The 22,306-nt window shown below is 37.3% G+C and overlaps 1 protein-coding gene across 3 annotated transcripts in view; it reads left to right on the top strand.

Moving 5' to 3' along the window:
- Window positions 1–22,306, top strand: part of ARPP21 (cAMP regulated phosphoprotein 21) — a 151,633-nt gene that overhangs the window by 33,141 nt on the left and 96,186 nt on the right. For 2 of the 3 annotated variants that reach the window (XM_046678743.1, XM_046678726.1), the window contains exons 2-9: window positions 9,241–9,414; window positions 11,218–11,384; window positions 12,388–12,429; window positions 13,204–13,293; window positions 17,251–17,395; window positions 18,828–18,906; window positions 19,571–19,630; window positions 20,357–20,497. In XM_046678743.1, the coding sequence (XP_046534699.1) occupies window positions 11,256–11,384; window positions 12,388–12,429; window positions 13,204–13,293; window positions 17,251–17,395; window positions 18,828–18,906; window positions 19,571–19,630; window positions 20,357–20,497 (686 nt within the window). In that variant the 5' untranslated portion in view covers window positions 9,241–9,414; window positions 11,218–11,255. The remainder of the gene's footprint in view (window positions 1–9,240; window positions 9,415–11,217; window positions 11,385–12,387; window positions 12,430–13,203; window positions 13,294–17,250; window positions 17,396–18,827; window positions 18,907–19,570; window positions 19,631–20,356; window positions 20,498–22,306) is intronic. The other variant, XM_046678733.1, reaches the window with a different exon arrangement.

The raw sequence follows: 22,306 nt of genomic DNA, 5'->3' as shown, positions 1-22,306 counted from the left end.
CTTCTTACAGAAAGTCTGAGGACAGTAGGAATTATTTATGGAACACCTAGGTTCTCCTCTAGCAAATATGTTGATCTCAGCACAGTGGCTTTTTCATTTTCATGATTGCATGTGCAGGGGTGTAGATGTGTAATTTTGTGTCACACTTTATTAGGCAATGTAGAGAAAGAGGAAAAGCCAAACAAGGGAGAAAATGCTCCCACATTCACAAAGTGGAAGAGTAGGCACATATGATGAAGGTATATTGTCCTCCAGTTTGTGGTACGAACCCATTGCGCCTGAGGTGGGTGGAACTTCCTCCTGAAGGCGGAGATGACACTTAGGTGAGACCTGACAGAGTGAACACTCGGAAGAAACTTCTTGTCATACTGAAAGGAGTAGAGCTTGAGAGGAATGAGAGACACTATTCCTAGATAAATGTTTAGCCTGGAAATGTGAGCATAGCCTACATATCTGGCCTGTTTAATTATGATAAATAATGCATTTGATTGCTGCCATTACTTTCTTGGGAAAACTCAGAAACTACCAACAGCCTGAAGAAACTCACCTGCGGGTGCATCTTCAGTTCAGGAGTTCAGTACTCTCCTTTTGTCTCTAGCGAAAAATGCCTTTCTCAGTGTCCATTTTCTGTTCATTATATCTGCTAGTTCCTGTAAGATTGCTTTCAAAATTTGCCTTTGAGAACGGAAGACTTTGAGAAAGCCTTAAGTCTAAGGTGAGCAGTAATGTATATTGTTTGCACTATATGCTTTAGTCCTCTGGATTGCTTTGCTCTTAAATTTCTTTGACTGTTGAATTCTCTAATTAGATTGGTAGCTCCTTTTGGGCAAGCACGATCTCTTCCTTGTCTCTAGTATCCTGTCCAGAAAGTGACAAAATACAGTAGGTACTCAATAGGTCAGCTTTGGCTCTCTCTTGGAATGGATAGGCCCAGTATCACAGAGCTCAGCCAGACTAAAAGCTTCTTGAGATCTATACATCCAGAAGCATGTCATGGTTTTACCCTTTTACCTTCTAGGGGCTGTGGGATGTTTTCCCTTGATCCTTGGTACACTGGTGACTAGGTCTCTGAGTGATTAGATGCCTTCCTTTTAGGTGGAGGAAGGAGAAACACAGTAAAGTCACCCAGCCATCACTGATTTGATCCAGTTAGAGCTTGGCGCCTCCTTTCATTCACTGAGGCAACAGATCCTACTATATGTCAGGCACTGTTCTCAGCACTGGGTTAGCACAGAGGAACACTCAACAGGCAAAAGTCTCCTCCATCATTGTGTAGCTTATAAAATAGTGCAGGGAAAAGGCTTTTTACTATTAGGTTCAATTTTTGAGCCTTGTGAAAGAATGACTCCCTTGCATTGCTGAGACCTGGTGATCCAGTGACTGAAGGAGCCAACAGTCAGCTGACTTAACACTAGAGAGATGGGACAAGCAGGCAACTTGCCACCTTCCCCCTTATGTGCTAGCAATGAATGGCACAGTTGATAAAGTATAATAACCTATGGAGAACACTCAGTCCAAAATTACCCGTGTCATAGTAAATACTCAATAAAAATATTGCTTGATGTGGCTGCTGTATCGCGCAGAAAGAACTTGCTACCAATATGTTAACACAATTGTAGCCCAGAGCTACCCTACATAACCAGCGACTACCTTTGTTTGTGCCTCTTGAAATTCCACGTGCTACACTTGGGATGGCAGCATACATCCATTTCTGCTAAATCTCTCTCTCCTGCCTCTCTCCCTCCCTTTTGGGACTAGAAGAACATTCCTCCTACCGTTGTAGACTTTTAAGACCCACATTTTGCCTTTTTATTTTGGGGAAGCACCCTTCCATTCCTTTGCTCCCCTGAAAAATCTTTTCATTCTTCTGCTGTTTTGGTGAGAGGGGGGCAGAACTGAGGTCAAGGGTGGAAAATTTAAACTTTCATGTTGATTAGGTTTAGTAATGATGTTAGCTAATAAGAATTCTGGCAACATCAAGGTGTGAAATATGCAGATTCTAGGGCACCAAATACCGCACATCGACATATGGGAAAACAAAGACATTATAGCAATGGAACCCTCTTATTTTCCCTAATATACATATGGAAAAAGTGTGAATTTTATCGCCATTTCAAAAATCTGACAGGATAATAATTTATCAATTTATCTTTGCTTTTATTCATTTTACCTAAATGTCTCCTCTTTTCTTCTGTTCTCCAAGAAAGGTTTTAATGACTCAAACATTTAGCTCCCACTCTAGCACCTCTAACTGCATCACATTTGTTAAGTTTCATAGTTTTTGAAATGACAGATGCTTCTTTCACTTCTTGTAGAAATTAAGGAGAAAAGAGCTCATGTCAGATATGCCAAAAAAATTAATATTTCTCCCCTCCCTTTTTTTTTTTTGAAGTACCTTTTCTCTTCATGATGAATTTTTATCATTTTGAATCCTTTAAGCCAGGGTTGAAAATATGCATTTTGTGATAAATCCTTGTTCCATTACAAGGTGTCTCCAATATAAATAACTGAAAATAAATAATGGATTATCTTCTCAGCCGCCAGAACCTCCAAAAAGAGGACATTTTAAAATATGGCATTGAACTGAATTTAGAATACAAATTTTCCAGTGTCTGAAAGATTGGTAATACTCGAGCAAAAGCATCACTTCAGTTGATCATCCCGCATCCCTGAAATAATGTTTCTTGTCATAGGAGATCATAGTACAGTGATATTGAGAGAAATATTTAGGATAAATGTGTAACTCGATGGGATTCCTGTAAGATCCAACTTTTTAGGAATATTTTTGTTTTAGCAAAGTTGTATCATTATCAGAAAGCTCCCAGCAGTGTTGTTTAAGTTCCTGGACAATTTATTTTAGTTACACTTGGCATGACAAGGCTACTCCCCAAGTCTGAGATTCTGGCTTTTTGCTTGACCATTAGGGAGACACTTGTTTCTAAATGGTGCATGTGTTCTGGCACCAGTATAGATTCTAATTAAATTGTTCCACATTAAAAAATTATAATACCTTCCTGCAAACCCTGGACACACTTTATCTGGGAATCATGCAGGCGTGTGATTTCCCGTATAGTCTCTGGAAAGATGTTCACTATGAGTTCCAGAAGTGGAAGGAGGAAATTGGGCAGATAGCTAGCAGATAAATTTAGGTCATTCTGATAGCCATGACTTATGGGCTTTCAGGATTTTCAAAGAGAAAGACTGAGTATAATGTCTAGAAACCCGAATGCGTCCATGTGATGTTAGGGATAAAATCAGGGAAGAAACACACATAGCATCACCAGACGATGTGTTTGTGAAGTTTCTGTGCCATATTTGCTGGTTCATATGAGAGGAATTAATTGCTTAAATTAGGTGCCTGGTCTAAATTTCTAATAGAGCCATCACCAGAGGAACACGGGGTATTAAAAAGAGATCTGATCCTCAGTCAAAAGAACAATGTTTTTGACCTAGCTCTGTCGCTGTATGATTGTGGATCTTGTGCAAGTCACTGGATTTAATGTCAGCCAGACTACCTGATTTTAAGGTTCTTTGCGGTGCTGTGTTGTTCTCAGAGTACTTGTACAATTTTTTTTTTGTTAAAGTTTGCGCCTGGCAGGAGGTTGATGACGCTACTCTGTGTAAGGATAAATCATGCCTAGATTCTTAACAGAATGAGGTAGGAAATATAAGGTGGTGATTAGCCTGCGTGAGTTATGAAAGTTGAGACTATTGAAAAATCCCAGGCCTAGCCCCAGTGGTCATACAATCAAACCAAAACCAGCGTCAATGCTTTCTCGAGTCTTAGATTATTTTCTAACATGGCAGCAGTGCTTTTGGCCCTATTCTCTGTGGCATTGATTTTGGTCAGAAAATTCTCCTTATCTGCAATAAAAAAAAAAATACACAAAAAATTGAGCCCGTGATGTGACAAAGCTACTGATTATCTTCTCCGTTACACCCAGTTCCCTCATCCTGATTACTGACAGCCTGATGTTTGTATTGCACTAAGATCGTGCCCAGAGTGAGCTTTGGGCAAAAAAATCGATAGAGTTGTCTTTTTCAGTTAGAAATGGTGTCTGTTCCCTTTTGTGGATGACAATACAGTGGCCAAGCATGCATTGACTCTGGTAGAGGAGCAGGGGAAGCTTCTCTGAACACTGCACCCTAAACTTTTTATTCTTGCAATGTCCAAATTGGATGGTTAAATAGCAACTTACCTTGCCAAAGACAAGACTGCTAACATGGTGATGAGGATGATGATGGTCCCATTTATTGGATACATGTGTGAGTCAAGTACAAACCAGGGCAGGTTACATCCATGGGACTTGTCTTCACAAGTATATGTTATCAATATATCAGAAGAAATTTTGCAAAGTAGACTGTCAGTTCCTCCTCCTGCATTATCATTTTCTGCCTTAGATCTGGTTGTATGTATAATGATTTGTTTACTTTTAATTTATATCATATTCAGGAAGCAAAAATTTTTTTAGTTTCTTTTTTATTGTGATAAAATACACATAATACAATTTGTATCATTTTAGCCATTCCTAAGTGTAATTCAGTGGCATTAAATACATTCACAATATTTTGTAACCATCACCACATCTATACCCACAATTTTTCATTATCTCCGACAAAAACTTGGTACGAATTACACAATGTCTTTTATTCCTTGCCTCTAGCCCCTGGTAACTTCTATTGTACTTTGTCTCTATGAATTTGCCTATTCTGGGTACCTCACGTAAGTGGAATTGTACAAGATTTGTTCTTCTGTGTCTGACTTATTTTACTAAGCATAATGTTTTCAAAGTCCATCCATGTTGTAGCATGTATCAGAATTCCATTCCTTTTTAACGCTGAATAATATTCCATCGTTATGTCTGTACCACATTTTGTTCATCCGTTTATCTGTTGATGGACACTTGGGTTGTTTTCATTTTTTGGCCATTATGAATAATGCCACCATAAGCATTAATGTGCAAATATATGTTCAAGTCCTTGCTTTCAATTCTTTTGGATATATATCTAGGAGTTGAATTACTGGGTCATATGGTGGTCCTAGGTTTAAAAAAGTAGCCCTGTTTTGTTTTGTTTTTTTCCTCCTTCTAACTTTTGGAGCAACATCAAGCAAAGCCAGTTCCTCTTTCTCTGAATATGCTGTAAGCATTTGAAAATAGCTATTTTGTCCTCCCTAAATCTTCTCTTGTCTAAGTTAAAAATGCTCAGTGATGCAATGTTTTTTTTTTTAGAACCCAAATGTAAGATCATTTCCTGCTCCCTTTCACTTTATTACTTTCATCAATTAGTTCACTCTAGGGGGTATCCAAATATGTATTCCAGGATGTAGTGCTTTTGACACTTCTCCCAAGTTTATGTCTTCTTGCCTTTGACATACACTGAGAAAACATTTAAGAATTATAAAAACAGAAGCCACTTTTATTTTCCAGTTCATAAATAATTAAAAGGAGGAGGATAAAGATAAAATTATTTAATCTATCTTTAAAATTTCTCATGTGGACCAACTAGAAGTACTTAACTTTTTTAATATGTATTTTTAGAAAAAAGATTTTTTTGAGATTGTGTTAGTTGACCTGGGTATCATGTCATAATGTAGAACATCCTTGCACATAGTAGAGGTTCCATAAAGACTTGCTATAAGAATGGAGAATTGAAACATTTGCTTTTCTCCTTTGGATGTTTTTTATTGAGATCAGACCTTTCAGTTTTGAATGGCACTCGTGATTATCGTGGGGCTGTTCTTATGTCCAAACTTTTGACATCAGTTATTTCCATTACTAAAATTCTGCTAAATGTTGATCTAGATTATGTTTTTGTCCAGGTTACTATAATAGTTAAAGAAGAAAAAGTGATATTCCACATATGAGCTACTATATGTTCACAAACTGCCTAGCTCTTAAAGCTCAAATAAGAATATTCATGTAAAATATTTCCATCCCCTAAAACCCTGGTATGAAAGTTCCTTTTCTGAAATATCGCACTGAGTTCTTCCTCCAAAGCAGTTGTCTGGTAATTTTGGCATTTGCATAGGTGGCTCAAGGATCTTACAGAATGCTTATACATTGGGTTGACCAAAAAGAGTTTATTAGCGAGTAGAGCTCCTGGTTGAGTGTTTCTTGTGCATGCTTTGAAGAAGTAGATTTTCTTTGGGAAATTAAACTTGAAAATTTCTTATTGATTTTTTTTGTCACCTGGGGAAAATTTTAAACTTGCTGAACATATTAGTCTGTACACTCCATTCATGCCATGGTTGCTTTCATTTCTGAAAGGATTACATTCCAATTACCTTTTATTTTTCCTCTTTAAACTTAATCTTAAATGTTCAAAATATGTTTTAAACTTTAACATAATAACTGTTTTGAGAATAGGATGGGTCTTGGGTCTATAAGGTGTTGCAGCAAATTGACAAATCACTAACATCACCACAATTTGCTGGTGGCTTACATTTGCAGGGCTATGACCAGCTGAGAAAAGAAGGAACAGTGCATATGGGAGAAATAGTTCAGTTGTTCAAATGAGTCAACTTTGATTGCATTATTTCGTCATAAAGTACCTATGCTGATTTAGGATGAAATTAATCATCCTCCGTTAATTTTTAGTAAAAAGATTGTGAGGAAAGTGATTAATAAAGTGACCCTCCCAACTTGCTAATGGAATTCAACTTTAATTTCCCATTTTAGATGTCCCTTGAGAAACAAGTCACTACTGAAATTTGAATGAAATCCTCATCTCTCTTTTTCCACATGACAGCCCAATGATTAATATACGTAACACACACACACATACATACTTAAGACACACCTATTTTGTTGGTGGTGATGAAAGACAGAATATTTACTATTTTGTATTGTGCCTTTCTCCTCTCTCCCTCTCTTTCTCATCTCCACAATCCCACAATTACTACCATTTTCAACTCTAAAGTAAGCTAAAGAAATAAGAAATAGCATAAATGTAATGTGAAATGGTAATTATTCTACTTATTGTAAACAGCTGACAGCACCGTTGATCAATTTCCTATATCTTGTCTTGTAAGTGATTGCATTTCCTGAATATTACCCCCTAAATTGTGGTTAAAACATTGTTTCCACTGAGAGAACTACAGTGACTTTTATTTTGTGCTTTTGTATAGAATCTCCTCTTTCTCTCTCGACCCCTCCAACTATAACAATTGAAACTTGGCAGAATATCTATTAGCCACATGTTGGATGAAAGATATTTGTTAAAAATAGTTTTGCGTCTTTGTGAAATAGGAGAAATTGGAACAGATTAAGATTAAATGGAGGGGAAGAGTCAGGTTAGCTTGGTGAACAGAAAGCTAGAGTAGGGTTGGTTTCCTGGCACTGCTTTCTTAGCAAAGAGAACAATTTTAATCAGTTACAAAAATATTTGTGATCCATATGTTCCTCTCTGCTCATTCCCATATGCCCATATTCTCTTTTATCTTGGTAGATGATGACTTTATGATTCAGGCATGCAAGAATAATACCTCGCTGACTTTAGAGCTCAGTGCTATTTCAAAATGTGTCCTGGTAATTACGCATGTACATATATCCAGGCTCTCTGAGTTGGTTGCGTGAATACCAGTTTTTTCTTTCTCTTTCTTCATGGAAAGAATTATATCTTGCATCCACCTACTGGGGCTGGGATAATGCATCTAAGGCTTAGATTTGAAAACTGCATTGCCATTCACCCGCTGGATTAAACGCCATGGTACAAATATGAGGATCAGGACAAGGAGATTGCGGTGATCACTGACAACTTCATTTTCTTTGGGAAAAGGAAAACAGAATCCAAAAAGCATTTGGTAATTCCATCAACCCCTGGTGCCTATTCTAAGGCATATTAGATAGTGACTGGGTACTTAAATAGATCTAATTTTAAGACATGTTGACTTCTATTTAATATCGAGTGTTAGTGATAGTAGTCATGGTGATACTGATCAAAACTGAAAAATTAAAATCACTGTTGATTAGCAATCCATTTTTGTCCTAAATGCATGTTTGCTTGTCTCTCAATAGCTGTATAATTTCTAACAACAAAAGAAACATATTTTAAAGCCAGATTATCTATTTTAAGAAAATGTGAAGAAAGCTAGAAATTATCGACGGTATAAGTGATCGCATTTTCAACAGTTGTTTTCCTCTTGCACAACAAATGGCATTGTAACCCAATATGTTGTTAATATAGCCCCAGTAAAATCCGGTGAGGAACCAGCTGCACTCATTTAAACTTGGGAGGGGTGCACCGAGGAGGAGGCACAAGGGGGTTCTAAACTTCAGACTAAATAACTGAGATGCATTTGTGTTTTCAAAGATGGGTATATGATGGAAGAGGTGGGCACCAGAGTAGAGTTGCGGTGAAACGAGAGAGATACAGCTTGGTTTTGGCAACTGTTATTAGGAATCCGTCTCTCTGTTTGCATTCAAGCTGTCTTTGCCGCTGCTCCTGTAGGAGTTGTGAGAAAAAGAAAGAGCACGTTATAGCATGGATTGTTTTCAACAGGCTCAAAGTTTGCAAATCTGTTGAATCTCTCTGACAGCGTTTCTTTGCCGTCAAACAGAATGCCCAGCCGGCGGTGGCAATCCTGATGGAGAAAGAGGGGTATAGATAGACTGTGCTCCCCTTGCAACAAGACTATTAGGAATTCTTCTTCCCAAACTGCTATTGGAGATGCAAGAGCTCTCTCAGCCAAGCCATTGCGAAAGTTTTCTTTTTTCTTTTCTTTTTCTTTGCTTTTATAGATCATACTTCATTAAATCAAAATCTGTAAATACGCTTCGTTAGGATTACTTTCGTAAAGGAAGGAGTCACAGAAACAGCATTAAAGTATATTAATATTAATCTATAATTAAGACAAAGGTTTTGGTTAAAAAGGGATGCAAGATTTTTGCTCATAGGTGATCTTGATTCTCATTGAGGCAAACACACAAGCTTGTGTTTTTTTAACATAAAGTGCAAGATTTCACTAAAAAAGGTTAAAATTGAAGTGAGTAATCTTCGGTGCATAATGCAATTGTTAATTTTAGCTCCTTGCGTGGGTGCCGTTCTGACTTGAACAGCCGGCTGTAGCCTTCATTAGAGAAGAAGCAGGCAGCTTGAGACAGGTGGAGCTGGATCAAGCTGTGAACGTGATTTGCTGGAAGCTGGTCATTAGTGTTAGAAACCCAGTCTTATTTATTTCGTCCTTCACCCTACCATGATTATTGCAATTATTATTATTGACTTTTCATCTTTTTTCAGGTTGACGATGTGTCAAACTGTGTAAGGGAATCGCATGGAGATGGGCGTTCTGAACTGTTAATGGGGACATGGGACTCCAGTTGTCTCTGATCACTTGTGTGGATTTTCCTGGTGCAGAACGACAGAAGCCGCTAGTAAGTTGCCAAGACCTACAGCAGGGATTCTGCGTGAAAGGTAAAGGTCTTGTTGTCTGGCTGTCATCTCATCTGTATTTTTTATTACTGTAGAAATGTGCTGGTTTGCATAGAACAATTCATTAAGGATAACCAAAACAGACAGGATCTCTATCAGTGACTCAACTGGCTTATAGTTTGTAAAATTAGTGCTCAATTTATTCATTCCATTTTAAATCTGGTCACGATCTGTTTTTTATTGAAATGCTCTGGAAAGAGATGGCAGCAGAAGTCCCGTCTCCTCCCCCTACCCAATACATTGAGAAACAAGCTGTTTGCCATTGGGAAACAGAACTTTCTATTTTCTTAACTACACACATACCCAGTGCCACTGAAACATGAGAAATCTGTCAAAACACACTGGATGGAATATCCTAAAACCTACCGAAACCTAAAAGCATTGCTCAGTAGTCACTCACAGACTCAAACCAACATCCTAAAGGAAAACTTTTCCTTCTACATTCCCACAATCTTCTGCCACTTGAGCCTGTACTTTTTAAAGATATCATTAGATACCATCTGTTCTGTCATGGTAGATCTTAGCAAATTTGTAACAGAAATTACTGTGTTTTAGAGTTTTGTCATGCTTCCTATATCCAGTTGGAAATAAAGTTACTGAATTAGTAAATGGTAATTAAACACTCCCAAAGAAATATATCAAAACATTGATTTGTCCAATCAGAATTACCATTGTAATGGCTGGGAACGGGGCAGCCATTGCTTGGGAATTTTTGTGAAAGAACTGACTTTCTAGGATACATCTTTCTCTCTCTCTCTCTTTTTTCCCTTCCTTCTTCCCATCTTTCTTTCTTTCTTTCTCTTACTTCCTTCCTTCATCCCTTCTCTCCTTTCTTCTTTCTTTCCTTCCTTCCTTCCTGTCTCTCTTTCTTTTTAATTCCCCCACATTTAAAAAAAAAACTGAGGAGGAAGTACGTGTTAAATTATTCATGAGCCTCGTATGACAGCACATCAGAAGAAGTGTCAGGGGTTTTATGGAAGTAGGGAGGAAAAGAAATAATAACAGGCTTTAACTTTGAAAAGCCATTTCCAGTGTCTGTGTAGCAGTCTATTGTGAGTCTGGAGGAGCGGAGTTCAGTTTCGATAGCTTCATTAGAACTGCCTGCCAGAGCCTTCCTTCTGTGGGATCTGTGCAGCACCAGCAACTGACAGGAGATTGGGAGAGGGCTTATGGTTTTAATAATGTAGCTGTCACTTTGAAGCCTGAAAACGTTGGCTCTGAAATGTTTCTTGCCAAATTTACATCCTATATTTATATTGAATTATTACCTCCTAAATGGATTTTTGCCCCTTGTAGAGTGTACTGTATTGCTTACACCTAAGAAAGTATGTCTATAGTTGAAACCTGCAAATAAATTTTGAGTCACCTTAGAGGTGCTGCAGAACACCAATACCACTTCTTGACTCAGAAGTTGAGGGTCATCTGTTCAAGAGTTGGAAAAATACTCTTTTTCTTTCCTTCTACTTTGTGGTGGGACATAAGGACTGGTAGATGTGTGGGAGTTATGTGTCTCCATTTAAGATTTGTTGATCCATTGTGATGGCAAGGTGTATTTACAACTGTGTGTGTGTGTGTGTGTGTGTGTGTGTGGAGGAGGGGTGAACAGGGCAACCGAATCTGCCTCTTGTGTTTGCCTTGGGTACTTGATTTGATCTTGTTTTATTCTCCTTTTGTATAAGTTTGGCAGGAATGCTTGAGTTGCTCATTTGATATGAAATAGTTCAAGAATAATAGTAAATTCTTCACCCTGCACTGACTTTATTTTCTGACATCTTGACCTTGTAGGGCATCAAACCTCGTTATTTTAATTTGCATCTGGGAGAATGTCTGAGCAAGGAGACCTGAGTCAGGCGATGGTGGAGGGAGGAGGACCAGAGCAGGAGACGGCCACTCCGGAGAACGGCATCGTTAAGTCGGAAAGTCTGGATGAAGAGGAGAAGCTGGAACTGCAGGTGAGCCTGGAAAACCCTGCTTCTCACGCTGCTGTGTGTGCTTCCTTTCTTTCATTTTTAGAATACTTTGAAAGTGTGTCTCCTTTTTTTTTTTTGAAGAGTTTGACTAGTAAAATGAATAGGAAATCCATAAAGCTAATCCTCTCCTTTCCCAATTACTAGTCACTTTGTTTTTCCTGACCAAACTGTGCTCTAAAATGCCCTTTGAAATCAAAAAAATATCCAAAGAACATATTTAATGACTGAATTTGCACACAGCATCTCCACACTAATTTCTAGACCAGCTCAAGGAATTTGTGGAGGGCTTCTTTAGGCAGCTTTCAGCTGCTTGAATTTTAAAAATGGATTTATTGTCCATGGAAAGATGAAGACCCGGCTCGTGATAGTCTAAGAAAAATCAAAGATGTGACCTCTGTTGACCCTCGTGGGCGGGCTAAAGTTCAATTCTTATTAGCAAATGATTAAGCCCTAGAATTCCCAGCCAAGGAGAGAGAGAGAGACAGAGAGAGAGAGAGCTTGAGAAGGGGTGGAGGTGGGGGGAGATTGGGAGTGATTGACAGTACCAAAAAAGTGATATGATTGAAAAAGTGATATCATTAAATACATCATGATTTATAAGAAAGATTTGGTAGTGGGGGGGGAGGGGGGACTGTACTTGCAAATAGCCTCTATTGATTTTCTTTGAACCAGACTACAAAAGTGTTAAATGTTTTTATAAACCAGTGAGCAAAGGCAGGTAGCCACATAATGGCCAAAAGCCTTCAAAGTTGGCTTTTTCCCTCTCCAATAGCTGCTGTAAGGAGAGAGAGCCAAAAGTTAGAGTTGAAAGTTTGGAGGAGCGAGGGAAGGGGGAGTCCTTCCAAAGGGTTATAATACCATGTTGCCATTGCTGTTGATTTCTCAACTATAGTGATGCCTTCTCTCCCTCTCTCTTTCCCGGGTGTTGGTTTACTGTTTGTTTTTTTTGTTTGCTTGTTTGTTTTATTTTGTTTCTAACACACAGAGGCGGCTGGAAGCTCAGAACCAAGAGAGAAGAAAATCCAAGGTAGGGCTCTGGAGATTCTGCAATGACCTGCTATAAGGGATAGCAATTGCGTATTTCACATTGGGGTTAACAGATTTGCCAACAATTCAGATGGTGGTGTGTGGATCTTGGCTGTACTAGTGCTATCTGCTTTTGATGGGGTCGTGTTGACGTCTGTCTTTCTTTCTTGCTCTGTGTGCTTTTTAATTAGAGTATTCGGGGTTCAGGGGTTCACATAGCTGCAAACATATATATTTGATCCCGTTTTCACACTTTCAGTTTGACAGTGCTTTACAAAATGAATAGCCACTTGTTTTGTTTTTATTTTAAATTAAATTTGGGATGAATGTTTTTGTCTCCCCGATTGATTTTTGCCTTAAAGTAAACAGGTTCTGGTGTTTAAGACACCTTCTTCATCTTTTAAAGCATCTTCTCAGTCAAATCTCTTCCAAAGTCAGTTTTAGTAGAAATTAATTTTTGTCATCTTTTTCTCCTTATATTTTCATGAAATGGCAGCAATTCATTCTTTATATGTTTCCAATGTGATGGGCACAATTTGTTAAAAGTGTTCCTTAAATTGATCCACTCACATTCTCTTCCACTTGCATCCCCCATCGACACAGGCGTCTGATGCTTTGAGTCAGCGTAGACAGCACTGAGTGGCCGACTTGAAGTTCAGTTTTAAAAGTCTGATTTGGAAGTGTTCTGTGAAAGTGGAGATGATTTGACAGCCTGAGAATGTTTTCTGTTTGTTTTCTTTATTTTCCTTTCCTTCCTTTTCTTTCCCCATCCCAGTCAGGAGCCGGAAAAGGTAAATTGACCCGCAGTCTTGCTGTCTGTGAAGAATCCTCAGCCAGACCAGGAGGTGAAAGTCTCCAGGATCAGGTATACCCCTGTCATTATCACTAAGAGCATGAATGGGATCTGCCTTTGTGTGCATGAGTATTAATTTAGTATTAAACAGTGTTTTGGGGGAGAAAAAATAATTGAAAAAAGAAATAGTTTTCTGGCTTCATCCCCTGTTAATGAGACATTCTTAACTAGTTTAACAGTTTGTCACAGAGTATTGCGTTTGTTTTTTTCCAGACCCTCTGAACACTGAAATGGAAAGGAATTCAAAAGAATTTAGATTAAAACTTTAAAAAGTAAGCCTGGTAGTGCTGAATTTCCTCAAAGGCTCTCTCTTGATGAGACTGAACCAAATATAGTCCTAAGTACCCCGTCTCCTTCCTAATTGGAGATTGTTACCTCTCGCCTCCCCAGAATGCACTTGCCTATGAGAAACACACCTCTTGACGCTTACGAATCTTTAGAAATAGTGAATAGGGGCATTCAGCTTTGGAGACGTACTACTATGGCCTTTGGTGGAGATTTCTCAATACTGGACAAATTGTCCAGAAAAGAATCTGAGTTAATGGTAATTTAAGTTAATATTATTAATATATTGCCGCATATCCTTACACTTATTTTCGCTCCTTACAGCAAGACGATTAGGCTCTAAAAATTCAAATTCCAATGAAGCCCTTCCCTGACAAAATGAGAAACTTCACATCATGTTTATTTATGTTTGCCTTTTAGGCATCTTATTAGCTTTTATAAAAATAGTCTTACTGCCGAAATTTCCCTTATTTTCTCAGAGGCTGAGAGCAGTCAAGACAAAAGTCAAATGATTTATCTGAGCCCAGTGGAGGGAAAATTGATTAAGATATCATTATTTTTGTTTGGTCTTGTTTTGCTTTTCTCTTTTTACTTTAATTGAAATACTCTAAATTCTCCTCATGGATACAGAGAGCATTGAGAGCACTTTCTTTAAAAGGACCAAAAATAAATTCCTTATAGATTTTGTCCTAAGAGTATTTTTTTTTCCTCACCTCATTTTCTTAACATGCCACTCATGTCGTAAGGCGTGCTTTATGACATGGACAAGCTATCTTTCGGTAGCCATCACTATGTTTCATACACAAGCTTTATTTTACTTGGGCTCTGAGAAATGTGTGGCTTTTCTTCAGCATTTTATTTGTGCTTCTATTTTTAATGGAGATTGAAAAAGGGGAATAATGTGAATATCACGCCTTGTATTATTAAATATTGATTGATGGCTTATAATGTACTGCACATGATATATGTTAACTCTGCAGAATGACAGACTCTGGGAGAAATAATGCCCCACATGTCCCCCACTCCTAATGCCAGGCAGAGGAGCACAGCCTTTATAGACTTAATCTGCTTTTTATCCCATTTGACAAGATGCCAGGAGGAAATTTTTTAGGAGATCATCTGTATCATAGTGCCCGTCCTGGGCCTAAGTGTAGTTTCTCCACGCATTTGGTACAGAGAAATAAGATGCAAACGGTGCTTTGTTCCTGCTGGTTCCAAGCTCAGTAACCAAGACTAGCTTTGTAGGAGAGAATTAGAGCTTGCAAGCTTCTCTTTGGCCTGGTCGAGGGGTGGTGGGAGAAGGGGGCTGGTAGAAAAAACCCAGAGACACATATAAGTAAGCAAGCAGCCATGTTACTTTTTTTTTTAGAGAAGAAAGGAGCAGACCTTTGAGCTTATATGCAATGCCTTCATTAGGTACCACCGGCACTTATGAAATGTGGGAACTGTATCCCAGAGAACACTGGCAGAAGTATACAGTATATGGATTGTATTGCTTCCCCGATGTTTGTATATTCACAGTATTTGGAAAACTGCCTTCATTTTCCTGTGTGGGAAAAACTCTTGCTACCTGTATTACTTGATCTCAGACCCATAGCTAATGGTTCGGTCTGTCCTAAGTTAAAGGAGTTTTGCTTTTCTCATGTTATACTATTTACCTATCAGTGTATTACTGCAACTTGAATCATTCTTTTACTGTTGTTGGATATAAACTTATCCTGTACCAATGTATTTATTAACACTTGTATTTTATTATTAAGCATATCAATAAAAATATTAAAAAATAACAGATTGTTTTTTACCAACTCTACAGCACTTTTGTGTGTTCTTTCAACACCATAATGTATATTTATGTCTAGAAAAGATAGATATTTTTCTGAGTATAGTATTTGTCAACACATGTCATGAGTTTGTACATTTTTTGGTAAATGATGTCCTTTAGCCTCTGCTCTTGCATTTATATTTCCAAGCCTCTTTGATTTTAGATTCAAACTGACAGAGGCTGGATGGTTCAACTGGTTTTGAAGAAGCAATGAGACCACTCCCATGGCTTGGTACCCTCAGTTTCCCCTCCCGATCAACTGTCAAACTGATTTTTCCCCATGCCCAGCCATGTCTTCTGAGCCGGAAATGTTCCAGCTGTTTCCTTAGCAAGTAGAAGCAAATCATAACCCTAAAATCTGCCTGAAACTTTGCAGACTAAGACATTTCCATCCCAAATCATGTGATAAAAGACTGTATAATCAAATTACACTCAGTTTTACATACTTTGTATATGTCCATCCCCAGGATAAACATGTGGGTGTCAGGAAACCCGGTAAGATAAATATTTACCATGAGAACGTGTTTTATTTCATCCTCTATATCATGTGTCTTTCCAACTATAGTGTCTTTTTATTCCAGCCAGGAATTTACAATGTAGCCCCTCCCAAAAAAAGAAACTTGGCTTTGGACGAGTTTTGTTTTATGCTTATTACATTAGCCAGGTTTACCAAGAACCATTAAAATTCCCAGTTGGCCATACTTTGAAGATGTACAGGCATCAATTTAGTCACAGGTAGAGGAGGATTAGTTTAGTTTCGATGAGAAACACTATTAGTCATTGGGAATATTTTTTCCCTACATCATAAATTTTAATGTCACTAGTAGAAGAAAGCTTTCCCATCAGATGATCTCTTACATAAGAACAAGTGGGCTTAATGTTGACTAATTGTCATAGTTTTAATCATAGCATAGATTTTCCATAAAACTAAAAAACATCATTGGCTCATTCTTCTTCAAAACAGTGAACATGCTATTAGCCAAATGGCTCATATGTGAGTTAATACAAAATGATCTGTTTTCAGTGTAAAATGAGTAAATGTAAAAGCAGATTCTACCCCTGCACTGTAAATGGTCTATCTTAGGCCCAGCATCAGTTCAAGAGACTTACATTTTGGAAAGGATTAACTGATACTAAAATTTAAATAATACTTAATAATTATATACAATTTATGAGAAATATTGTTCTACTTTCTACCTTTTCGAAAAGGCAATGCTTAGTGTAACCATATATTACGATGATTTATTATTGGCATTTGTAAACAATGTATGAGAATCTATACCCAGGATTCCTGCAATTATATGTCTTGGATTTTCATAGTAGTAGAAATCATTGTTGACGTTGGTTCTAAAATAGGCTTTTTATTGTAAATTGGCTGTTAAGGCCTTTATTTATGTCTGTTCTATCTGTAATTATGATTCATAATATCTGTCTGTCTGTGTTTGTGCCAATTTCTCCTTACAAGGAATTATAGAAAAGAACTGAAGAAGCCTTTTTTTTTTTGACACACAACAGCAGCTGTGATGCAAGCGTACTGATAAAGAAATTTTTTCCCAGGTGTTTAAAAATAAACCTGTAGAGAAAATAAGAGTTGATCTACGGGAAAGTAACTTGCTTAAGGTTAACATTCGCGAGGCAAGGTTTTAGTGGCAGATGTTTCTCACGGCCTCCCATTGACTTCTGAAGTTTAATTCACCTCAAAGGGCAATTATTTTTCTGACAGGTTTAATTTTTTTACCATTTAAGAAAAAAAATCTGCACCTGGCTTTCATTTTCTTTTACTTAGTAACCTCTTTGCAAAATGGAAACCAGACAGAGTTTCTTAAATCTGGCCCTAAAGTATTATATTTTTTCCTCAACAGGAATCAATTCATTTACAGCTTTCCAGTTTCCCCAGCCTGCAAGAGGATGATAAATCTAGGAAAGATGACTCTGAAAGAGAAAAAGAAAAGGATAAAAACAAAGATAAAACCTCTGAAAAACCCAAGATCAGAATGTTATCAAAAGGTGAATGTGAAAATCTTTCCTTAACTTACTCAATTTGGACACAAAGAGTCGTAGAATACATTCTAGATTTTACATGCATACTCACCTCCCACCAAACTCTGCATAGAATTTTATATGTGTACGTATGTGTGTGTAGAAGATGTGAACTTGATTTTTCTGTTCTTGGTGTCATTCTTTGTGTATCCAGAAAGGTTACTTTTAGGATCACATATTTCCTTGGATTTTCATGTGGATCTCCTATTTTCAATGATGTTTGTGCAAGGGACTGAATATAAATCTGCTTTTAATTCAGGTGTATTAGTCCAATTAACTTGGATTGATGAACAGTAATGCTACCCAGTTTTATAGCCACACTTCCATGTTTATCTTTAAAGACAGATAGTGGATTAGCAATTCTCAGTCAACAAGTGATGTCGTCCCCAAAGCATAGGTGTATGTGTCAATTTCAATAGAATACATGATTAACATTTTATCTAGCACAGGTGCATTTTTTTCTCTGCAACCCATATACTGCCATGTAATGTCTCATTTAAAACATATACACTCCTACTTCAATAAAAATTTTTCCAAAAAACTCATTCTTTCTAAAACCCCAAACCTACAATCCACACTTTTCAAATTGTTGCGATATATATAATGGTACAAAGCTAAAATAAACAAAAAATCAAAAATAAAAACAAAAGTAAGTTAAGCTGAAATGAAGAATGCCATGAATAAATAGCTTTGTAGCAGACTTTTTTTAATAACAGAAAGAATAAGGCATCTGATCAGCTGAAGAATGACAACTACTTCTAATGTCATGCTCTATAACCGCATATCTGCTTATAACGATTGTCTCTGCTGCTAAATATCTAAAACCCAAGGTGGATACAAGAGTGGGGAGTACAGGTTCCTAAAATGGTTTTAGAAATTAAGCATTAGCCAACATCAGAAGACTCAAGAGACCTGGAAGTATTTAGTGCCCTCCTGTGTTTTGTACTGATTAATAGTTAGATAGTCATAACAAAACTTTCCTTTTTTGCTTCTCTGTTTTAAGAGAAAGAGGGTTCCATGGGATCTCAAACTCTTGAGAGTTCTCTCTGTGGGTTGGGAGTACCCGTCATGTGGAGGTCGTGTCCTTGCTGATTTACAGCACAGAATGAACATGTGATATTTGACTCCACCCCCCGCCCCCAACTGTGCCGGCTTCTCTTTCTATGACAGTTGGGTCTTTCCACACTCAGGATCTACTGAGTGTATTCAATCCCCGAACCTAATTTTCATTCTGACATTATATTGCCAGGTTGTTAGTTTTGAAACTTGTATCTTTCATAACAATAACTTCATCTAAAATTTACCTGAGCAGGAGGGAACCTGGAAAGGTTGGGAAAACCTTTTCCACCTCACCTCCCCACCATCCTTCCTGACAACTCCATCCTGCTATTTGTTTCAGATTGCAGCCAAGAATATACGGATTCTACAGGCATAGACTTACACGAGTTTCTGATTAACACATTAAAGAATAATTCCAGGTAAATTATTAAGTAAGCCTCTTATTTTTAGAAGGATCAAGTAGAATATTACAATCAAAATCGTTAAGCCAAACACTTCTAAGAAGCGAGTTTTAAAATGCAGACACTTTCTTAATGCCTTAAACTGTCTCTTGTATTTTCTCTTTTCTGTTAATAGTTTGCATGTTTACTGTTTATAGATAGTCTTAATTCCTGGGTAGTTACCCAATGAATAAATTGTAGTTTAGGAGTTCTGCTTTCCTGGTCACAAAGAGATACTGATTAAAGGGGAAAAAGTAGAGAATGAGAATCAATGTCAAATAAATCAACTGTGCTTCAATGCAGTTCTATAACCATCTTCTTGGGCTTTGTTTTGTTCCAATTTCCTATTAATTTGAAATATACAGTTTATTTAAAGTGTTTTATCGTCTTAATACTTTGCATGTCCTGGTTAACATCAAAACTACAAAAGTTTCAGTATGACAAAATACTTAAAACGAGATGAGAAATAATCCTAAGTAGAAGGAAATCATATGTAGATGGACAGCATGTTCCAGAGAAGAATTAGGTACAGATTTATAGCCACATACGTTTAAACAATCTTTCCATACAGCCAAATGAATGTTTTGGGTCATTGGGTATGAAAAGAACAAAAAGCCTTTTCATTTTAACATTTCTTTTTCAGGGACAGGATGATACTCTTGAAAATGGAGCAGGAAATTATTGATTTCATTGGTGACAACAAGTATGTTAAATTGCAATGCTGGTTAATTTATATGCTCTGTCTTGGTTTGGTATTTGGGTTTCATTATTCATTCTGGAAAGATTTAGGGATAGATAAAACATTGTTTAATATGTTTGCTGATTTGTTCAATGGAAATGCTATTGGCATTAGGAACTATATGCTGATGGGAATTTTTCCTTGGATCATGTGCGCTCCTGCTTGTTGAATTCCTAACAAAATGGCTATAAACAGGGGGCCACTGATTAGCATAGAGTAGTTGTAACAAGAAGCGACCCTTTTCATTTTTATTATAGTTTTTTAATGGGCTCCAGCTGGCTGCAGTCAGTTATGCCTGGAAATAATTATGCTGCTTTCAGTGTAAACCGTGTAATGACACATCTCCAGATAGGCATCTGCAGTCACATATTATGTCATATCATTTGTCCTGTGCCTGGCTCCGTTGATAAGGTATCACGGAATAAAACAGAATACTTTCCAACAGACACTAAGTTCTGTTTGATGAGAGAAATGTGCAACTATGAAACAAAGATAATGATTGCAGCTTAATCAATAAATCTATCATAAGTGGAAAATTTGTCTGGAAATGAGGACATTAAGTGATGCCAGAGATGAAATAATCTTAGTAGTTTGGCTGAAAAAGAAATGATTTTGTGTTTGTACCTAGAAAATATACTACAGGCCAGAAACGAAAATGCTGATTCCACTTTTTCTTGTGTTCTCTTCCAGTAATCATTATAAAAAGTTCCCTCAGATGTCATCCTATCAAAGGATGCTTGTCCATCGAGTGGCAGCTTACTTTGGGCTGGATCATAATGTGGATCAAACAGGGAAATCTGTTATCATTAACAAGACCAGCAGCACAAGAATGTAAGCCTCATCACTGTATTTATTTAGCATTTTCTTTTTCTCTTATGGATTCATTTATAAGAGCACGGTATGAAATTCAAAGTACATGACATTTAAAATGTGCAGTGTTATTTATCTCTCGCTCTTATCAGCAGTAGTGTGGCATTTATCTGTAGAAGATTATCTGAAGACCAAGAAAGTTTATAAAATTCAGGAACTAAAGTGGTTTTATTCCCTGATCATTTACATAGCTCCTGAAATGTAATTTTCTTTCTTCCATCACTATTCCATGTGATTACATAAAAAACTATGGAATATTTTATGTCAAAATAGAACTCAAATTAAAAATAACAGGCATTTTAAAACAACGACATATGCAGGATAATTGTTCCTTTCTTCCTTTTTCTGGTTTGTAGACATCTGTCTCGTTGTGGTTTCTAGAGTAACAGAAAGCTCTGAACGTGGAGACAGAAATCCCGCCTCTAACACCCAATTTTTTTTACTTACTAGACGTGTGGCTTGAAACAAGCCATTTAAAATCTGCCATCTCAGTGTTTTCACCTGTAAAATGAGAGTTTTGAGGTAAATGATGTCTAAGTTCTAGTGCTAAAAGGAGGATGGTTGTTTGTTTTTGCTTTTTAAAGTGATTGTTTCTCTCTTCACATCTTTTCATGGTCCCGTTGAGTCACCAAAAGCGTAAGATAAGTAGTCATTTGCTTTGGAAATTGGAGCTGCGCTTCTTGAACTCATGTATCTTTTTGAGTATAAAGCAAGGCACCTTTACAACAAAATACATGTTAAACTGAAAAGCTCTCCCTCTGTAAAGCATTCTCTTAACACAGTTGTGTATTATAATTTTCCTTTTCACAGTGTGCTTGGTAAATTGTGTAAATTGTGTGATTTCTTAGGAATGCTGTGTTAGTGAAGGGAGCTTAGGTGTCAAGTGGAGCAGCGTGGTTAAAACATTCTTTATTTTCTGCTCACCAGAGTTGGGGACAAGGAGGATGGAGATGAGGCTCCTTCTCTACTCCGGGCTCAGTCTGTGTTCAGCAGAACTAGAGTGAAAGTTGTAGTGAGGAGAACAGGAACTGGGCGATCTGGGGCTGAGCATGGCTGTTATCTCAGGGACACTGAGCACTTCTCTGGGCTTTAAGTTACTTATTTATCTGCAGGAGAGTTCGAAGTGGATAATGTTTAAGGACCCTTGAAGCCTCAGAATTTGCGTCCTGTGGTTGCATTCTCCTGTGCTGGCAAAATACATTTTACGATTTATCAGCTTTCTACTTTATCTGATTATTGGCACATGTGCCTCCTATTTTGAACAGTGGTAGGAATAAAAGGTCACTGTCCTTTAATTCTGTACATCTTCCCTCTAAATCAAATACTCCTAGTTGTTGCTGTTTTTCATTTTCCATTCTGGTTTGTCCTACGACTTTCAGATACCATAATGTAGGGACATGCCGATTGCAAAACAGGCAAGCTATTGGTTATCTCCTTTTAATTTGTTTTTTTCCTCTTTCTCCATAAGACTCACAGAAAAGCCCATAGATCAAATAGATTGTTGGATACAGTTTCAACTAGTAGAGATAGTGCATTTATTTTTAACTCACACTGATTTTGCAATCACATAGTCGTGAATATTAGCACACGTGTTTGAAACCTGTTTTCTTATAGAATCATTTTTGAGAAAATTAAGCATTGTATAAAGACTCTTGGTAAACTTTGAGTGATGGCTCTAAACATGCTCTGTCCAATATGGTATCCACTAGCTACAAATAACTTCGTATTTTAATTTAAATGAATTAAATTTAAACAAAATTTAAGCTTTAA

The sequence above is a fragment of the Equus quagga genome, chromosome 1 (genome assembly GCF_021613505.1).
Source record: "Equus quagga isolate Etosha38 chromosome 1, UCLA_HA_Equagga_1.0, whole genome shotgun sequence".
NCBI lineage: Eukaryota > Metazoa > Chordata > Mammalia > Perissodactyla > Equidae > Equus > Equus quagga.
This window is presented reverse-complemented; position numbering and strand designations above follow the sequence as displayed.